The 22231-nt window shown below is 34.0% G+C and overlaps 2 protein-coding genes across 2 annotated transcripts; both read right to left on the minus strand.

Annotated features, from left to right (window-relative positions):
* Window positions 1-2984: 2984 nt before the first annotated feature.
* Window positions 2985-10707, minus strand: LOTGIDRAFT_160396 (hypothetical protein; the record flags this gene model as incomplete). Its single annotated transcript, XM_009055547.1, has 9 exons — window positions 2985-3094; window positions 3319-3420; window positions 3738-3833; window positions 4215-4309; window positions 5299-5384; window positions 6742-6881; window positions 7347-7437; window positions 7757-7943; window positions 10607-10707. 9 exons carry the CDS (start codon window positions 10705-10707, stop codon window positions 2985-2987), a joined length of 1008 nt encoding a protein of 335 aa, XP_009053795.1.
* A 6295-nt stretch (window positions 10708-17002) lies between these two features.
* On the minus strand, window positions 17003-19808 carry LOTGIDRAFT_214936 (hypothetical protein). Its single transcript, XM_009055548.1, has one exon. The coding sequence runs from the start codon at window positions 19526-19528 to the stop codon at window positions 18425-18427; it is 1104 nt and encodes a 367-aa protein (XP_009053796.1). The 5' UTR covers window positions 19529-19808; the 3' UTR covers window positions 17003-18424.
* Window positions 19809-22231: the final 2423 nt, after the last annotated feature.

Raw genomic sequence — 22231 nt, forward strand, 5'->3', positions numbered from 1 at the left:
GATGGGTGTGTACCTCCAGTGCAAATTTCAACTTTACATCTCTGATAGTTTTCGAACGGCAGCCTGTTAAAGTTTTGGCCTGCACCCCAGCCAGTACTATAAGACTCTATAGGCGGACCGCCGACCCCCACCCCCTCACTAAAATGGCCATAACTTCGCCAATTTTGACCCCAGAGGAATAATTTTTATTGCAAACGAAAGTTTAACATGTCTGCTATCTATTTCAGTCGAAAACAGAAATTCGCATTTTGGAAAAAGTTTCGAGAAAATCGACTTTGAAGTTTCACCCAAAATTTCGAGAGGAAAATCGCATCTTTTTCGGTTTTGGGAAAAAATTTGAGACCAAAAGTGCTGTAACCGGCAGAGTTTTCAAGATAGGAAGCTGAAATTTGGAACACAACAACTTCAGATGGGTGTGTACCTCCAGTGCAAATTTCAACTTTACATCTCTGATAGTTTTCGAACGGCAGCCTGTTAAAGTTTTGGCCTGCACCCCAGCCAATACTATAAGACTCTATAGGCGGACCGCCGACCCCCACCCCCTCACTAAAATGGCCATAACTTCGCCAATTTTGACCCCAGAGGAATAATTTTTATTGCAAACGAAAGTTTAACATGTCTGCTATCTATTTCAGTCGAAAACAGAAATTCACATTTTGGAAAAAGTTTCGAGAAAATCGACTTTGAAGTTTCACCCAAAATTTCGAGAGGAAAATCGCATCTTTTTTGGTTTTGGGAAAAAATTTGAGACCAAAAGTGCTGTAACCGGCAGAGTTTTCAAGATAGGAAGCTGAAATTTGGAAGACAACAACTTCAGATGGGTGTGTACCTCCAGTGCAAATTTCAACTTTACATCTCTGATAGTTTTCGAACGGCAGCCTGTTAAAGTTTTGGCCTGCACCCCAGCCAGTACTATAAGACTCTATAGGCGGACCCGACCCCCACCCCCTCACTAAAATGGCCATAACTTCGCCAATTTTGACCCAAAAGGTATAATATGTTTTTTTTATGTTAAGAGTTACCTGTCCTTGTTTGGGAGTAATAATATGACTATTTGTAATAATTTAGATCATGTGACAGCCACGTGATGATCGTAAAAGAAGATATGACAAAAGCCAAATGACAAAAGTGAAATGACAAAAGAAAAGATACATCGTACATTTGTTAAATGACAAGTGTAAAACTGAAGACGTTTCTTGTCATTTGTCCTTCGTCTCTTTCGAAAGGTATTAACGGTAAGATGACCTGATAAGTGTCATTTTTATTAGGTTTTATCACTGCCTTTTGAGATTTCTCAATGACATGTGAAAAGTTTGTAAATGGAATCTACACTTGAAACATTTGTCATTGAACAATTTACAATTGACATGGACAAAATGTGCATTGAATTTAATTATGACTGGTTTGCCATTCCATAGTATATTCTTTAAAACTCTGTGTGTATAGAATTTCAAAATATCATATTTTGAAACATAACCACACAAAGCTTTGCGTGTGATACGTCTGCAAAACAGATAACTTAATAGCAACGTGTAAAACATGTAGAATGCTACATGATAGAACATATTAAATCGGTTTCTAATATTTTAATGTCACTTGAGCATATTTAGTGGTACCTTTGTCATTACATTAGTCATCTTGGGCGCGATCCTTCAAAATTCGTTGAACAAATATTAATGACTCTTTTTGGGTTCTACGCCGTTTATTGCAGATATAAAGTGCTTCAATGCCACTGCCTGATTCGTGTCTTTGTCTACGCTCATGTGGACACAGTACAACGCTTTGTATTACGCTGTGTTAAATTCAGACGTACTCTTACATGTTTTACGCCCCCCTTTCCGCTATTCGCATTCGTTGCATTGATGCCCCCTCACCCTCGATTGGATGTTTCCCCTTTCCCAAGAAGTACAGAAGTGATTACGGGCGTGTAAAGAAGTATTCAATTTTCTGGTTAAGGAAAGAATAAAAGAGTTTTTATGGCAATTCAGATTTCGGTAAAGATTTTTATTAGAAAAACATTGATAACAGTTTTAGTTACATCCAAAAAATTATAAATTTCGATTTCAGACAATTTGAGAGATTAAACGTCTTTGATAGACATATATGGGCTTAAATTGTCACTTTAGGAAAAATCTTGATTTCTTCAAATCGTCAAATGAAATTGAATTCTTTTCAAGTAGATCTCGTCATAATTCTGCTGATGCTTTTATAGAGCTGAGTAAGTTATCAATTCAATTTTTGGGAAATCCACTGCACAAGAAACTACGGCACATCAGCGCATAAGCATAAGGACAGATGGCATGGCAAAAAAGAAAGGCGTTTATCACAACTGTTTTCTAAACTATCGTTTGAAATATTAAAACAGTTATAGTATTATTTAAGTAAAAGTACAAAAGTTAAAAAAATAATAATAACATAGGTAAAGGATCAATAAAAAAAATATAAACAAATAAGTTACATATTTCAAGATGGGTTGTCAAGTCGACCTTGCGTCTGACAGAATCTGGTTTTTCGACAACCGCTAGCAACTTGTGGCATCTGCGAGAATTTTGCTAGACATCCAATGAGATTATGTGCATCGCCAGGTGACCTGAATCCCAATCCCTTTTAAATGAGATGCACGTGGGTGAAAATCGCCTCCAATATTATTCAGAAAGATTCGGCACTAAAACCCAGTTTTTTTGTATTTAAAAGAGTACAATTTTGATATGATCATTAGAAGCAAAGTAACATGAAAAGGTATCCATAAACACACGTAGAAAAGCTGCTTAAAAATAACAAAATTGCCGTCGAGTTGAGCCAAACACAGGATATAATGTGAACTTTAGTGGTTGACGTTTGTTTGCCTGATTGTAAGAAACAAGATAGAAACTTTAATTTCAAAATTAGGTTAAATGATTCAGGTTGAACGTGCATCTTAAACACTAGAAAAATAATAGATTAAGAGATCTCTTTGTTAAAAGTTTAGAATGTAAATTGGTAGGTTAACAAATATTCAGTAGAGTGGCCAACAATAATATCAGTAGGACGACTGGGGCCGTTTTTATACCATCACATTTTGCTTTTTCCTTCTCTACGTTTCTATAATCAGCAGCTGGAAATGGAAATAGGTCAGAGTTACAGTAATTCGAACATATGAAAAGGTGATGTGTTTATTATCTACACGTAAATTGTATTTGGTAGTTTTCAATAGCATGCATGCAAAGTACCGTGTTCATTTAGCAATAGGAATAATATTCTATTGATTGCTACCAAACAGGTCTTGGAACGAAAAATCCAAATTCACGAAAATCAAGTAAAAAAGATTGTATGACGTACCTGGACAAAGTTTACATTTGTTAGGACAATATTTAGCAAATTTAGTACAACTAACACCATTGTCACCACACCATGTTTTAGAATCTTCTACATTACAATCAACTGAAACGGTACAGTTAAAGAGGTAGAGTCGTTTCAATCTTTATTTGGATAATCTGAATTTTTCAACATGTTCCGAACATCCAATTAAACCTAAAGTTCCCATTTCCATTATGTATACATTGGCAAATAATACAATAATTGTAACTTTAAACGATTTTATGAGATTATTACCCTTGAAAGATATAGACAGTGGAACGATTTTGGAAATAGTCGGAAATTTCAGATTTAAAGTCTATAAAGTTAAATGGATAGCAGAAATTGAGCAATCATCGAAAGCCTTCTGTGATCGAATTGGGCACGTTAAAAAAGAAACCTACTTTTGCAGCTGTCCGTAACATAGGATTCTGTTATACAGTCACATTTACAGTCTGAAACAGACATGTTGGACCCGTGCCAGCATGTATTTTCACAAACTGAAATAATAATAATAATAATAATAATAGAATCAGGTATGAGGTTATCTTTATTTATATAAAAAAAAGTAATAATAATCAAGGGCAATAATTCAAACAACATACAAATACGTTATCTCAAAGAAATCACTGAAATCACTAATAAATTTAATATCTTTCATCTGAAATAAGCTGGGTTTTTTTTTAACCATTTCACAAAACAAAACGCGTTTATATATGAAGAACTAGATACGATTATCAAACAATGAAATAATCATTTTTAGGTGACATTTCTTGCAAATATGGTCAGTTGGTAAATTGAACGAGAAAAAAAAATTTGTCTTCAAACTTTGAACTGCTGTCAACAATATAGCTTATAGTTGCGAAATCATACTAACTTACCACATAATTTGCCAGTTGAATCACAATTATCAGGACAATCTGCACATGGTTCTCCTTGTTTATAAGGTGTTTTAAATCGACTTCCTATATTACCACTACAATATAAATACATGTATATAAAAACATAATATAGTGCCTAACGCTTATATTTTGACAGCCATTTTCATAAAACCTTTAATTTTCATTTAAGTGATTGTAAAGAGGTTTTCCATTCCTTATGTTTTTTGCCATCGCTATTATTTGCACTTTTCCTGTAGTGCCAACGCAATTAGAGATAACGTAACATTACATTTGGTTGTGATTGTATTTCCAGATGTATTTCCTTTACCCATCTAATACAGCTCAATCTAAGGCCACGTTTCCATCGAGCTTCTGAGTCAGCGTTGACGTCGGCGTCGGCGTCAGCGTTCGCGTTTGAATTAGTTCTGGCATAAAAGTGTTTCGACCAGGCGTTCGCGTCAGCGCCGTATCTAGCTTCGGATGCAGCCAACGCACCCGCACCCAATTTCAACTTAATCAAAACACGTGATAATATATGTCGATTTCAGCTGAATGAGCGATTCAGGCACAGGCAAGCTTATAGAAGCTGTACAGAGGCGGCCTGCACTGTACGATAAATCTACACGTGACTACAGACTTTAGCAACAGAGACATGAAAGAAAACCTCTGGGAATCCATAAATCTCTTGGTAATCTTAAAAAACGCGCAGACCTGATTGCTTGGTAGAAACATTCGAACGCGGATTTGAACGCAGACGGGGACGTTGACGCTGACGCCGACGCCAACACAGAAGCTTGGTGGAAACGTGGCCTAAGTCATCCGCATCACTTTCCAAAATGAAACTCGGATGGTCAATTTACAGCTAAATAAAAGTAGATGATCGAAATAGGAGCGCAATCAACATTCTCTCGGGAAATAACTACCGATGACGACATGTTGGGCGTATTTCTTTATTTAATTACATGCAAACTGTAAGCTTATCTAAGATAATCATTCTGAAAAGATATAGATAGCCTATATTGAGCTATATATCTGTTGTAAAAGCTAAAAATAAAACGGTTATTTCCCTCTACGAACAACTTACGCAGGAGCATAATTACAAACATAATAATTGGTTGTTCCACATTTAGCATAGCCACATCCGACCAAGTTACTCATCGCCCAGTTTATCTGCAAAAACCACAATTCATCTGAATATATTGAAAACAAATTTTCTACTTCGGTACACTATGTATTTTGTATGATGCTATTGAAACTTACAATATAATTAAGAACGACATTTTGCAGGATGCTAACAGTTCGTCCAATCAAACACCCTGATCGGTAAAGTTTTATCCAAATAGAAAAATGGGGCAAGACGGCTTGGTGAAGAACGATGGCTCGAAGAAAAAAGACGAGATAGTAGTAATTTTCGAGCAATTTGAACGACGGACCATCCAAGGAAACTACTTTTTGACTTTTGTGAATTGTGATGCTCAACCGTCAAGACTGTGACGCAGGATCTTATACCAATGGGGGACTTCGATTGCAGCCTTGGTTCGACTCTAGAGACTCGAGTCACAATCGAATTGTAATATTTTCTAGAGTTGGGACTCGTGTGACGTAATATTTGACCGGGTTCGACACTCACTATTTGGAGAGTTAAACCCGAGATAAGATGGCCGACCCAAACTTGTAAGTGCACATTGTGGAATTTATTTTTTGATTTTGTTAATGTTTTGTGATCCTGGCATGCTAATATATATTGATACAAATTAACAGTGTTTAAAAAAAAGACAGAATTTTTTGGTTATTTTTTGCTTAAAACAATCAATGCAAAGTAGATCAATTCAGTAAAATGTATTCTATTTAAATTTCATGAAGTCCATAGTCTGTGCCAGTGCTTCTATAGTATATAGATATTCCGTATAAACAGTGACTATTATTATTATTACTATTACTATGACAGTAATATTTGGACTTAAAGTGGCATTATATGGGTTTGGATCCGAAAAAAAAAAATCTTCCCACAAGGAATAATTTGTAAGTGCCGCCATTTTTCCTTAACTCGATTAATTTCGATTGGGACCCTCATCCGACATGCGCACTAAGGATATGACGTCATTTCCCCCTTAACTCGAGATCGACAACTCGGGCACCAATCGAAGTCACCCAATGATATCAGTAACCCCACAAAAACTGATTATAAACATTATCGTTCTCTTCCATTTCGTGTTAGTTTCTGATATCCTTTTGTAAGCTTCAAATGAAATAAAGAACCCGAAAAGTTTCAATGAGACAAATGTGGTCGAGAACTTTTGACAGAAATGATGAACTAAATTTTTTATATCCTAATTTTGATAAAGACGAACATGACTTTCCGGTATAGATGGTATGAGAGTTGATGTAAGATTTACTCTTGCTATGGCCTTGTGCACTGTATATTTGGCTCACCTTGAGCGTGAAAATAACTACTTACTACGGAAACAAAATAAGGTTAACCCTAACCCTACCTAACCCAGTGTTAAGGATGACTTGAATTTCTTACCTGTGTATAATGGCCAGTTTTCTTGAAATCGTTACCATCTGCACCGTATGTAAAATCTTCTTTTTCATCTTGCCACAGATTTATAGCAGCCTCGAAACTTCTGCTACCCCACGCTAAATTCTGACCAACGCCGTATCGTGCTAAAATATAAATGATTTTTATCAATTCAGATCGACAGGCGTTTCGCATCATCAAGTGGTGTTTCTATGGAAAAGGGAGGCTGGAGGGGCAAGTTTCAAATTGAATTAAATTCTAAAATGCTTGTAGCTGTGAGCCCCCTTTGACAACTCGATCCCTCTACCTAATGATTCAGAGAAACGTCACTGGAGTCATCCCATTGGATCGCGGATTAATGAAATATCTAAAACTGGTAAGAAAATAGTCGTAAAAACAGATTGCTTAGACAGGATAAAAAGAGGGCAACTGCTGAAATTTCCAGTCATTGATGTACTCCGTTAGACTTAATCCAATGATTGATCAGATTTTCCCAGATGCCAGCATGGTTTCATAATTTATTATTCAGTTCACGACCATGCAATGTCATTTATGTGTGTTTTTCCACAGATGGTAGATAATAAGAGTTTAAAAAACTAGACATTTCTTACCTGGAATTGCTCTTGCACTCCCAGAATCGTGGACAAAATCACAGTTTTCAGCCCATTTCTGTGCTACTTTGGCAATTTCATTATTCCATTTCTAAAAATTGAACAGATCTTTTCAACAAAATCTGATCAGTAAATATAGACCTATAGATCTATTCCAAAACAATGTTCAACGGCTATTGAACGTAATTTCTTGACATTGTGAAGATGATGGGGCCCAGAATGTCACAGAATGCAGCGATTTGATTGGATTGTACACTAACGTATACAGCTAATCAGAGCCCTTTCGACTTTCCGTCGAAGCCTCTGATTGGCTGTATTAACTTGCGTACAATACAATCAAATGCATTTGCAAACAAAAGAAAGGTGAATCTTTCCCAAACGAAGTCGAAGTAAATTGTCTTTCCTCTTACCATTTTTAACATGTTGCTAGCAGTAGGTTTTACTTCGGCTCTAAACTGGTTGTGTAAGGTAACAATCGTTGTCTTGTCGGCCTCCGTTACACCTAAACATAAATTGATATCACCAAACTCTATATCTTCTATACAGAAGATTGGGGTTGTTTCTAGATTTCTAAATCTCTGATGTAGATCAGAACAGCTGGTATGAGAAAAGGATATGGTTGTTCAGAAGTCCTTGTGCTTATAGCCAAATTTCCCTGATTGCATACTGCATGGTTTTGTTCATTTAAGGTAAACAAAACATCAAATCAGAATCACAAAAGTAGGACGTAAATTTCAGCTTGTTTAAGCCTGGTTCACTCAGTTTAGCCAGGGCTTCTGTCTCCATAGTCTTTTACAAAAGAAATAAACCTACAGCTCGGACAGAATTCTTTCCGTTTAATCGGTATTTTCTGTATAATGGGAAATTTGCCTCAAGGCATGAAATATATATAGATACAAACCCTAGGCTGAAGAACATAATATTTGGAATCCATCATCAAGTGCTCACCTGATTCTGTAACTTTGTCTGATTTCTTTAAACATAATGTATGGCTATCAACCAAATCATAATTAGACTAAAAAGGAAATTTAAACGAAAATAAAATAGAATAGTATCAATCTTAGGTGAAGTTATTAAAAAAAGTTATTCTATTATTAAAGGGATAGATGCGCCATTTTCTTTTTTTTTTTTACCAATAGTAGCTTAGTCTCAGGAACAGGAATATTTTAGCTAAGCTAATCAGTAATAGTGTTGAATGCTCATCGTCGAAATCTGAGCCTTCAAGTGCATGTGTGTCTAGATTTATCCGCGTTTGAAAGTTAAAAAGAGTTGTCTTTTCTCGAGACACTGTCATATATAGAAATGACAGTAAGGTATCCCTTTAATTGCATGATTTTGTCCATTTTCAGTACGTTGTGCTATTGTCTATAGAACAGTAGGCCGTAAAAGTTCCAATGAAGTTGTTCCGTGTCTCATTAACGATACTTTATTTCCCTCGAGAAATAGACCATTCACTAAAAGCATATACTCGCTTATCAAAGCCACATATACATAAGTAATATATACTTCTATTCAGAGCACTGTTGAATAATTCATGTTCCGATTTTATGATAGGGACCCATAGTTAAACTTTCCTCGATACTGTTTTTGACCTTGCCTTGAATTGGTATTTGATTTTGCCATGTCATATGTGACACTGATCTGACACTGATATTTAACCTTGCCTTGCGGTTTTTGACTTTGCGTTCTTAAACAGAAGTTCATTAATACACAGATTTATTATTGTAGACAATAATTCTTTGTGTGTTTCTTTATTTGGGAATGTCTAAAAGCAAATATAAAAAATTATACTTACTGCTCTTTTCTGTCTCAATAGACTCCCAAAGTATTCATTTTCATCAAATTGCACTGCACCGAAAATACCTGAAATGTAAAAGAATTCAGTTCCATTCAATCATTGTAACCGGGGCTGCAACTCATACTATCTTCAGTGTACAGTCTGAAGAAGGGTGCTATCTGATGTGAAATGTAAGGATGAAATCTGATCTGAGATGTAAGGTGGATGTTATCTGATATGAAATGTGAAGAGGACGTATCTGATCTGAGATGGGGAGAGGATGTTATCTGATCTGTGATGGAAGAAGAATGTTATCTGATCCGATATAGAAGAAGAATGTTATCTGATCTGAGATATAAGAAGGATGTTATCTTATCTAAAATGTAAGATAGATGTTATCTGATCTGATCTGAAAAGGAAGAAGGATGATATCTGATCTGAGATGGGAAGAGGATGTTATCTGATCTGAGATGTAAGTTGGATGTTATCTGATATGAGATTGAAGGACAGTGATGGAAGGATAATGTTGTCTTGTATAAGATGAGTGGCGGATGTTATATGATCTTATATGGAGACGGATGTTATCTGATCTGAGATGGAAGAAGGATGTTATCCGATCTGAAACTGTTTATTTTTTTTTCTGAAATGTTCACAATGTTTTCAACTGTTATTTTGAAATCCGTGAGTTTCATATTGCATTTTGAGGTCATATAGAATATGGACTGAACGTCGAGTCAATGACGGAGTACTTTGACGAGTTTTTGGTGGGGCTGGGCTTCGTTGGATGGTTGGGGTTGCTGCCCTTTGCTGCATTTGATTGATTTAATTACAGACCTCTTGTAATTAAGTTGGGTGGGTCGGATTTAGATCGTTGGAATACAATATAAATTGCATTCCATTATTCTTTGTTGTCAGACTGCTAGAATTAAGCTATCGATCAGCGTCTATACAGAAACATAGACATATTTTTTTCAAAAATACAAAAACTGATTAAGATAAATTATTGATGGAAATTGAATCCATTGATAGTTGTCATCGGGAATAAAATATCGCCAAAATCAATGGAGAATAATACATCGTACGCAATAAACTCATGGATTTATTTCCTTTTTTCAATTATGTAATAGTTAAGCTTATTGAGTAATGAAAAACGGTATGTAAAGCCAGTTCCTTAAAAATATTTTATTTCATTTCCTCCAACCGTGATTAACGAATTATTCAAGGGGAAATTAAAGTGCTCTTAGCGTGTTCAATCATCATAAATGTTGGTAGATGACCTGCATGGTGAACAAATAATTGCACCTCGTAATAATTTGGTAGCACTGAAGGAAGTTCTTGCAGCAGAAAATTAAATTTGTTACTAGAACGCCATTAACGTAACGATTCTTATTAAAGAGAAGCGGAGAATATCCTAACGATAGACAGTCAGAAAATGAGTGTCACTCTTTGAAATATTATAGAGTTATCACCCTTTACAACTGACCTTATTAACACCCAATCAAAGACAAAGCCCAATGAGTTAAGTTTTTCACAAATTCCGTACGCATCACTTCTCGCTTGACCCAAAACCATATTCTTAGCCATTAGAAAATATAAGTAGGCATAAATTTGTTGGCAGTTTTTTAAAGGAACATTAAGAATAATCATCTACCTAAACAAAAATTTCTATTCCTTTATTGGACAAAAATGTTCACATCACCACAGTCAATATTTAAAAAGTGTAGCTCGAAAATACCGTATATACTAATCAACAACCAATCATAATCTATCAGAGTCAATCATTTTCAAAGAATCCGACGGTATTTTAAATGTCGTGAACGATTGGCTGTTTGGAACATGACAACCCATGGTTATTTTTTTTGTCGCTTTTGAAACCTGTTAACTTATTAACTCATCAATGCAGTATGTTTATTTCCTTTTGAATTAAAATCAACTTAATTCCCTTTGAATTAAATACAAGCAAATTAAATTTGACCATAACGTATAACGTAAACTGAACCGTACTAACAAAAACCTTCAGATGCAGGTTGAAGAGCTGGAATAAAGTGTCCATTTGTTTGTAAAATAACAATAAACTGGATGCTACAGACTGTGTCGTACAGATCCACCGACAATTGAAAAACAAAACCATGCAAATATTCTCGCCTTTATCACTGTATGAACTTCATTAGCTAATGAGCTCTGGACCAGAAAGGTAGGCTGTAAAACTCTTTTCCATTTCATTTTAAATAACCTTGAACCGAGATCAGCTCTCATAAAATCCTCTTTTCCTAAAATATTTTTATCCTTTATTATGGTATTGACATTATAATTTGTCAGTATAATGACATCTTTTGACCAAATATAATCTTATATATCTGTCAAAAATCCATGAATTTACAATCCAAAATAATATAATATTCTGTTAAATCCTATGAGAATAATTGGACATGTTCACTGAATCTGGTGGGTGGTAATTGGACACATATTCAAGGGATGTTCTCCTTGATTTTACCAACTGAGCATCGTCATATTAAAAAAAATAACATTAGAAATACTGTCGCCACAGCACTGATATTTTAAAGGAATAAAGTTTTTTTTCAAGGGTTTGAACAGAGGTTATCTTCGCCATGTGCAATTCTTTAATTCATGAACAAACTTTGCCATAGTCACTGATGTAAACTGTGAAATTTCAGAAATCGTTTTCCTACAACCGCTTTATTCGTAGATTCAGCTTTACGAAATTGACAAAATAGGGCGAATAAATGGCATTTAGCCTATATCCATGGGTTTGAATGGTTGGTGACATCAAAATCTAATTTTCTGGAATGATGGCGGACAGGAAATCAGAATTGTGCAACTAGAAACAAAAAATTACTGTTGTTATTGCTTCAATCAGCATCAGCATCATATATTTTTAATTCGAAACTTAATATTGTAAATGTATTGGAATTACAACACCCTTTAATTCCAGACTGAACATGTATTGAAATTACAACACCATTTAATTTCAGACTGAACATGTATTGAAATGACAACACTATTTAATTTCAGACTGAACATGTATTGAAATTACAACACCCTTTAATTCCAGACTGAACATGTATTGAAATTACAACACCATTTAATTTCAAACTGAACATGTATTGAAATGACAACACTATTTAATTTCAGACTGAACATGTATTGAAATTACAACACCATTTAATTTCAGACTGAACATGTATTGAAATGACAACACTATTTAATTTCAGACTGAACATGTATTGAAATGACAACACTATTTAATTTCAGACTGAACATGTATTGAAATTACAACACTATTTAATTTCAGACTGTACATGTATTGAAATTACAACACCATTTAATTCCAGACTGAACATGTATTGAAATGACAACACTATTTAATTTCAGACTGAACATGTATTGAAATGACAACACTATTTAATTCCAGACTGAACATGTATTGAAATGACAACACTATTTAATTTCAGACTGAACATGTATTGAAATTACAACACCATTTAATTTCAGACTGAACATGTATTGAAATGACAACACTATTTAATTTCAGACTGAACATGTATTGAAATGACAACACTATTTAATTTCAGACTGAACATGTATTGAAATTACAACACTATTTAATTTCAGACTGTACATGTATTGAAATTACAACACCATTTAATTCCAGACTGAACATGTATTGAAATGACAACACTATTTAATTTCAGACTGAACATGTATTGAAATGACAACACTATTTAATTCCAGACTGAACATGTATTGAAATGACAACACTATTTAATTTCAGACTGAACATGTATTGAAATGACAACACTATTTAATTTCAGACTGAACATGTATTGAAATGACAACACTATTTAATTTCAGACTGAACATGTATTGAAATTACAACACCATTTAATTTCAGACTGTACATGTATTGAAATTACAACACCATTTAATTTCAGACTGTACATGTATTGAAATTACAACACTATTTAATTTCAGACTGTACATGTATTGAAATTACAACACCATTTAATTTCAGACTGTACATGTATTGGAATTAAATCACTGTGTAATTTCAGACTGCGTACACATATTCGTATGTACATACATGCACTCTAGTTTAGACGGGATCAACAAGACCATCGTACCTTCAATACGTACAAGAGTATTCACGCCTTGAAAGCAATTTATCTATAAAAGTTTCACTTGAATGAAAGTTTCCTGAGTTTAAAGGACCACCCCCTGGGTTAATTTCCATGTTTATAATTTATTTTTTGATTCGCTAGAAAAATCGTATTAGACAGGTTGAATTCGTCTCAAATTATGTTATCAAAATTATCTTAAAGGGAAACATTCGCCAATCTTTGTTGAAAGTTGAGCCACTTTGAACCGTTATCTTTTTGAGAATGAATTTCTAGCAATGTGTTAACATGCAATTAATCAAATCAGACAAGCATAGTAAATATCCTAAGGTGAATGTAATAGGTTGTCCAGACATATTTTCTGCTTTTAATAATGACAATAATTGAAAAAAAGTAAAAGACGAACGTGCCCCTTTAAAATTTTACAGCGCATAGTTCAATTTCTTTTTATAAACACACCCGAACTGTTTATCTAAAGGTAATCTCATCTTTTGTGACAGGTAGAGAAGATCCTATTGATATCCCAATATTACATGTCACACATAACATGTTAAAAGTAGGGTATCCATCAGCTTAAAAACTTTTTGATTTTGAAATTCTTTCGTCTCTTCTACACAGCTTAATCAATTAATGTTCGAAATGTGCATGGGACATGAGATAATAAGCAAACAATACTGTAAATAGGCTATCTAAGTAGCATTACCAAAGATTATAGAGAAAAATGTGCAATCGAGGTTAAATAAATATATCGTAAATTAATATTTGCTATCTAGGTTGAATAACAATATTATTGTACATGTAATGGAAATGTGTTGTATAGACTGTATAACCAAATCATTGTAATGGAAATATTTGTATAATGGAAAATGTGTTATATAGATTGTATAACGAGATCATTATAATGAAAATGTGTTATATAGATTGTATAACGAGATCATTATAATAGAAATGTGTTATCTTGGTTGTATAACCAAATCATTATAATGGAAACGTGCTATTTAGGTTGAATAACCAAATCATTAAAATGGAAATGTGTTATCTAGGTTGTATAACCAAATCATTATAATGGAAACGTGCTATCTAGGTTGAATAACCAAATCATTAAAATGGAAATGTGCTATCTAGGTTGTATAATTATAAATGTATCATAACAATGAAAATTTGCTATCTAGGTTGTATAAATGTATCATAACGATGGAAATGTGCTATATGTAGGTTGTATAATTATAAATGTATCATAACGATGGAAATGTGCTATCTAAGTTGTATAATTATAAATGTATCATAACAATGGAAATTTGCTATCTAGGTTGTATAATTATAAATGTATCATAACGATGGAAATGTGCTATCTAGGTTGTATAATTATAAATGTATCATAACGATGGAAATTTGCTATCTAGGTTGTATAACCAATTCAGTATAATGTAACGCTATTTAGATTGAACAAATAGCGATGGAAATTTGCTATCTTTATTGGATAACAATATCACCATGGTGGAATAATGCTGACCATGTTGAATAACCAACACATGCTATCTACATTGTATACAAATTGCAATCAAGTCATTATAATGGAGATTGTATATATATTCAAATCATTATAGAAATATGCTATATAGTTTGTATAACCAAAAGAATACGATGAAATTATGCTGTATAGATAGATTGGATTACCATGTAGTCATGATTGAAACATTATCATAACTATCTGGTTAGGGTATATAACCTTCTTGAATAGTAAAAACAACCTATATTGATCTGATACCTATCATAAACTGACAGAAATAACCATTCAAAATGTGGCCTTGAATGGACTCGTGTTAAATAGTTGTTATCGGATTGTTCAGTAGCTTCAATATCTCAATATTGAATAACAATAGAAGTGATTTTTTTAGTCTGGTTGACGAAAACAATTTTTTATTTTTGTGATTATCCAGTAGGTTTTTTTTTATGAATTCATTAACCAAGTAATTTTTTTATCAGACAAGTTTATACATTGCATTGTTACTATACAAAAGAGTGTGTTTAGAGGTCAGACTGTACTGTACAGAAATACCTTGTTCGATCATGCAAGAAAATAACCCAATAAACTGTGCTCTATCTATGCAGTCACTGAAGTAGATTTTCATTATGAATAGGGGAAGCTATGTAAATTTCAATTATATGCATATATCATAAAACCACCTCAACTTTCTTTACCTTACTCTCTAATAGTGTCCACATGCCAAGTTCAGTCTAAATACATACTGTACTGTAAAGGTAAAAGTCTAGGACCGATCTGGGAACACTGTTTCCTTAAGTCTTAAGGCGAATATGTTTGTTGTGTATTCAACCATGAATGGACGCATATGATTCCATAAGCAAAAATTTCTCAGGAGAGAGCTTTCAGGTTTGCATTTTCGTGATATCGATCCGAGAGGCTACACATAAGACATATATGATGTTCATAATGACTTGAAGGACGTGTATATATGACGTACATAATGACTGACGTTCATAATGACTTGAAGGACGTGTATATATGACGTAAATAATGACTTGAAGGACGTGTATATATGATGTTCATAATGACTTGAAGGATAAATTAAAGGCGTGTATATTAGATATGACGTTCATAATGAATTAACGGAGGCATTGAATTGAAGGACGTGTATATAATATATTATGACGTTCATAAAGAATTGAAGGACGTGTATATACATGACGTTTATAATGATTTTAAAGGAAATCTCAAATATTTAGTCAAAATCAGCCGTCTACAGTATTTCCGGATGTCATCACTTGTAAGTATCTACCAATAATTGATCTCCAGTTGTTAGTGCAGGACGTTTGATATGTAATGATAAACGCTGTTAGTAAATGCTATACAACAATACATAATGATCTAGATTGTTTTGCGTGGTGTAGGACGTTCTAATGCTTTGTTAACCTCTATCACGCTTTAATTGCAAGCCACCAGTGGTTAATTATTCATTATTAAATGTACCAGTAATGAGCTGATAGGTAGGGATACATGGCAATTAATGCATGCATTATCTTTTTACCTTAAGGCCATATGTCGTAACATGTCGATAACAATATAGTACAACAATGCACCCTACTAAGGATATATCCGGTTACAATAATACTTATATTTTGATGTACAAAACAAATAGTACATGTATGTACGGATTTAATCACCCGGGAAGACCTGAAAAAACTTTGTTGGGGGTTTCCCCATGACTAAACGCATAACCAAAGTCTGCCTAGTGGTGTGTCTATGAAGGGTGCGCCAGTTTCAAATATCTTATATGTTCTTTAATGCCTGGTTGCTATGAGTTCCACGCTTGCTTTGACAATTCTGTAACCCCTACTCAGCCCCTTCATCTTACGATTCGAAGAAATTGTTCTTTCCTTAACAACCCTGAGGTCGAAATAACCTTGTGGCCGTCCAGTGATCTTGGAACTTTAACCAAGAAATGCATCGCTATGTGTTAAAGATAAGAGATGGGGTGTAGATTAAATTGCATCTAGTATGCAATATTAGTAAGCTAATCAACATGGACATTGGTCTTAAAGGGACAGATTCACCATCCGTTTGACTAATTGTTCTCAGAGAGAAGAACTAAAAAGTGATATTTCTTGTTTTAATTTTGTACATTTTTAGTACTTCTGAAGACTATTTACATATTCAAGACCCAAATCATCCCCCTAAAATGGTTAATCTGTCCCTTTAAAGGTCTGGTTTACACACAGTCAGCAAATGAATAAAGCTCATTTATTTCTGTATATTATTATATTTTCATTGAGACAAAAAAGTTATAAAAAAATTAACAAGAACCCATCTTCTGAGTAACAAATATTGTATCAAAATAAACTAACAATGATATTACTTGATCAATAGAAATACTATATAATGTCAAAGTGATACTTTACTGAAATACAAGTACTATAATAATGGAATGTACACTACAATATCAGTACTAATAACGAAAGAATATTGGATCCGGCAACGGTGGTTAATAATTGCATTCAATAGTCTAAAAATTGCTGCACCAGCTGATAAAGCCCAATTTCAGATTCGAATTTATATGAGGAACATATAAAGACAACAGCATATCCCTTTAAATGGATTTTTCAAATTTGTACCAATCGTTAAAATTTTAAGGAAAATCGACATAGAGAAGCTTCCTTCATGCCAGCTCTAAACGATAAAAAAATGATAAATGGTTCTACTTTTATGTCCTTATCTACAATAACAAACACTAACTAGTTTCCTTATGAACTTCAATGGATCGACTATGTCCTTATCAGCTATTTGCATTATAATAATTTCCGCAATTTTCTAAATAGGACATGATAACGAGTATGGAGGGCCAAGTTAATCAAACCGGACCACTGAGGTATTTATATCAAAAAGGCAACGGAGAATATCAAATAGGAAGTTAAAATGAAAATACCAAGGAAGCACAAAAGAACAGTATTTTATTACAGTGACATATCTGTCAAAGTAAGATTTATATGACCATTTTAGTTTGTCCGAAAATATCAGTGAATGTTACATGGAAGAATTTATTTCAAAATATGCATTGGTGGTACATCAATTTCATGTGGTTTATATTTTTATATAAAAGAAGATACGGTTTTGTTTGTAAATAACAATTAATACAAAATCCGATTTTTTGTGTATACCACATACATAATCATATATATAACTTAGTACAGAATCATACTTGTTTGTATATAACGCTTAATGCAAAATCAGATTTGCTTGTATATGACATACTAAGTACAAATTAAGACTTTTTTGTATATAGCAATTCAAAAACGAATCGGATTTATGTGTATATATCATAACACTTCATGCAAAATCAGATTCATATATAATACATAACAATTGCAAAATCAGATTTGTATGTATATAACAATTAATGCCAATTTAGATATGTATATACTTAAAACATAATGCAAAATCAGATTTGATTGTATATAACACTTAATACAAAATAAGATTTGATTGTATACAACAATCAATGCAAAATCAGATTTGCTTACATATAATACACATAATTAAGCATATGATATGTTAAATTACACAGAAGCTATAGAATATACTATGTTAATTTCAAAAAAATATGTCAATCAGAACAGATGTTACCATTAATAAATGGGACACTGAAACTTTATGCAGCTAAGGCTGTTTCGAACTGCTTACAGCGTTGACTTTCTAACAAAACTGAGACAGGTTGTAAAGGGTGGTCACTTTCTTGAAGATATTTATGGGCGTATGCCATGGCGTTCTTCTTTTCTAATTCAGAGGTCCTTTTACCGACCCACACGAAAACAGAGTCTTTAGTGTCAAAAATAAACACATCTTTACTATCGAAATCAGATTTGGAAATATCTCCAGATTTTTCCTCCGTGAATGTCATTTGACCACTGGCATCGGACAATCTGAATAATTTCTTGGTTTTGTCAACGGCTTCATAACCAGAATCGTCGCTGACGTTATTTTCTTCTGTTAACAATTCATACATGGGATGATCACCTTCAATAAACTCTTCATCCAAGGTCTCGATTTTACATTTTCCGGATCGGTCGCTGGCAATATCTCTACAATACTGCATAGCCTTGAATCTCTCGTCCTTATTACTGCCTTTACCATTCCATTGGTAGATGTTCAGACCTGCATCCATGATGAAGACATCACCAGAATCCAAGGCATCTTTACTTCTAGAGATCTCCTTAACATCAACGCCTTTTCTGTCGCCGTGGAAATGGAACAGACGTGATTTATATTCTTCCGGTTTGACATGTCTGAAACCAGTTTCAGCACCGCCTTCTAAGATTGTGATAGATTTGAAATAAGACTTGAACAATTCCGATTCGTGACCTTGAACTTCTCTGTGCTGAATGGGGGCATCGTCCAAGAAGGTGTCTAGTTCCACAGTCTTGTAAGCAGCGGTACCATACTCGTCTTGGGTACTGTGTTTACCAATCCAAAAATGGACGTCGTATTGGAGTTCATTACTGTCCGCTTCTTTGTATGTATTCAATATGATATAAGAATCGCCATTATAAAATTTACCGTATTCTTCTTTAGGCCATTGGGTCACCTTGAATTTCACGATCCGCCATACTTGAACTCCAACCATCTGTCCGGCATTTTTCCAGGCCGGTTCGGTCTCAGCCGACTCTTTTTTCACATTCTTTTCCACGTCCGATCCAAATAATGCTAAATTCGAGTCTTTCCAGTCGTATTCTTTCTGTTTAATCAAACCACTCATATTGATTTTTTTAAAGGTTTAGTAGCCTGTGTCCTATCCGCTATATATTTCTCTTTATATAGTTCGCTGATCAAAGATAACCAGTACAACACTATCAAATACACTACAACAAATAAACAGCTTGCCCTCGATTTGTTCAGTTGAAAAACGACACTCACAATGCGTCAGCTAAATAGCTATAAATAATATAACAGCTCACGTGATATATATTTATATAGAAATCACCATTAATCGCTTTACTTGTCCTGTTTGTTTGCACATTATTTCTAATCGGTCTATTACAGGAAACACGTTTTCTAATAAACTGATTAGCTAGCTATTTATAGCAACCAATCAAACGTCTGATGATGTCTGTTTTAAGATAACTCACCCGAATATGATTTCGCAATAAACAATCGCTCTGTGTTAATAAGTTGAACTTGTGAAATATTGTATGACATTAGTGAAACTGATTAATAATGAACCACTCATTATAATATAGAGGCGGAGCTGGATTTTTTTTTTTGCGAAGTATAAAGTGCATGTTTTAAATTATACGTACCGCAGTCAAGCGTCAAAAAGGGCAGGGCAGGGGTTAATTTGACCTTTTTATTGAAAAGATGTTTTCTTCCCAATCTTATAAAATAGGACAATCTTTACCCTTCATTTGCCAAACCTGTTTTTGCTATTATCTCCTTTATCAATGAGAGTTAGACGCTTGCGCTTTATCTTAAAAGTTTATTAGAGTGATACAGGTCGGAGGGGCTGACATGGATGAAAATAATTTTTATAGTTTGGACGGGACAATAAATCGAGGCTCTGAGTGCTACAGAATGTTGAGACCTCTTGATAGTTGGAAACCGAAAAAGAGTAGGATATTGCCGCTTTCCTGTACAATATCCCTCATTGCACACAGCATGGCTTTGCCCGTCTTTATTGTCTAATCAGGTGTTGAAAAGTGGGGATTTCAATTGGGTATCACCTAGTTATATATAACCGTTAAAGATACCAGCCACTGTGTGTGGTATAAAATGGACCTAACGTGCCTTTCTGTTGGCTCCGCCACTGTCACTCTGTCGAAATCAGCTTGATGACATATTGTATAAATGTATCATGACTTAAGGGTAATTGTGTGATTCACGCGGTGATGAAGTAAAACGTAAATAACTAGCCTACTCTATTTCTTAATATGTTTCGCAACTATAGATCGTGTACTGTGTCGAAAACTTTGGTGAAAAGGAAAGTTTTAGACATAAATCTTTTGATGTTGATAAGAAATGAAATGCAGTTTTATTTCCTACTTGTCAGCACGTGACTGGGTGTATGAAGACGGACATTGCCATGTACTGTGCAACAGGTGAAATTTTGCAGTAGCTCACATGATTTCCAACCATCTAAGAATAAATGTTTAACGCTCACTTTCTGTAGCACACTAAGGGCCATATGCAGCGCTCGTACTTTACCAAATTTTTGACTAAAGTTAGACTTAAGTCAAACTCTAGGTATGCACCTATCGATCTTTACGAAAGTCGTGCTTAAATTTGACTATCAAATGTAGAAAATGAAAGCCTTAATCCTAACTTTGTAAAGTTCGAGGTAAGATCGCTGCATACGGCCCTAAGCGTTCGATGATGTCACTAATCGCAATATATGCTTGTATCACATAAGGCGATTCGTGACGTCATAAACGCTAGGTTTTGGTGGAATTGCGGGAACCACAGACGTCTGATTGAAAATTGGAATGGTTCAAATTGATACTAAATTTAGAAAACCCTTTTACAATCCCTTTAAATTCGCTAGACAGATTATCATCTATCTAACAATTCATAAAGGGACATTACTATGGATTAATCACAGACCACAACATATTGATTGAGATAATGAGGATTTTAAATTCATATTAATAGTTATAGTCTTGCTTCGGACCTAGACCCGCGTTTTCTATGAGTTAAATTCTCATTTCACCTTAAGACTATAGTATTTAATAATCTCTAAAACTATACTATCCATTAGTCTACAATATTTTATAGTCTCTTAAACTACAGTAGGCCTATCCATTAGTCTATAGTATTTTATAGTCTCTCAAACTACAGTATCCATTAGTCTACAGTATTTAATAGTCTCTAAAACTACAGTATCCATTAGTCTATAGTATTTTATAGTCTCTCAAACTACAGTATGTAATAGTCTCTCAAAGTACAGTAATAATAGTCTCTCAAACTACAGTACTAATAGTTTCTCAAACTACAGTACTAATAGTTTCTCAAACTACAGTATTCAATAGTCTCTCAAACTACAGTATACATAAGTCTATAGTAATTTATAGTCTCTCAAACTACAGTACTAATACTCTCTCAAACTACAGTACTAATAGTCTCTCAAACTACAGTATTCAAAAGTCTCTCAAACTACAGTATCCATTAGTCTATAGTATTTTATAGTCTCTCAAACTACAGTATTCAATAGTCTCTCAAACTACAGTATCCATTAGTCTATAGTATTGCATAGTCTCCCAAACTACAGTATTCAATAGTCTCTCAAACTACAGTATCCATTAGTCTATAGTATTTTATAGTCTCTCAAACTACAGTACTAATAGTCTCTCAATCTACAGTATTCAATAGTCTCTCAAACTACAGTATCCATTAGTTTATAGTATTTTATAGTCTCTCAAACTACAGTATGCAATAGTCTCCCAAACTACAGTATTCAATTGTCTCTTAA

This window comes from Lottia gigantea, assembly GCF_000327385.1.
Source record: "Lottia gigantea unplaced genomic scaffold LOTGIsca_25, whole genome shotgun sequence".
Lineage (NCBI taxonomy): Eukaryota > Metazoa > Mollusca > Gastropoda > Lottiidae > Lottia > Lottia gigantea.

Coding starts and splice junctions, on each gene's coding strand:
- LOTGIDRAFT_214936 (XM_009055548.1), bottom strand. CDS start 19,528: ATGAGTGGTTTGATTAAACAGAAAGAATACGACTGGAAAGACTCGAAT.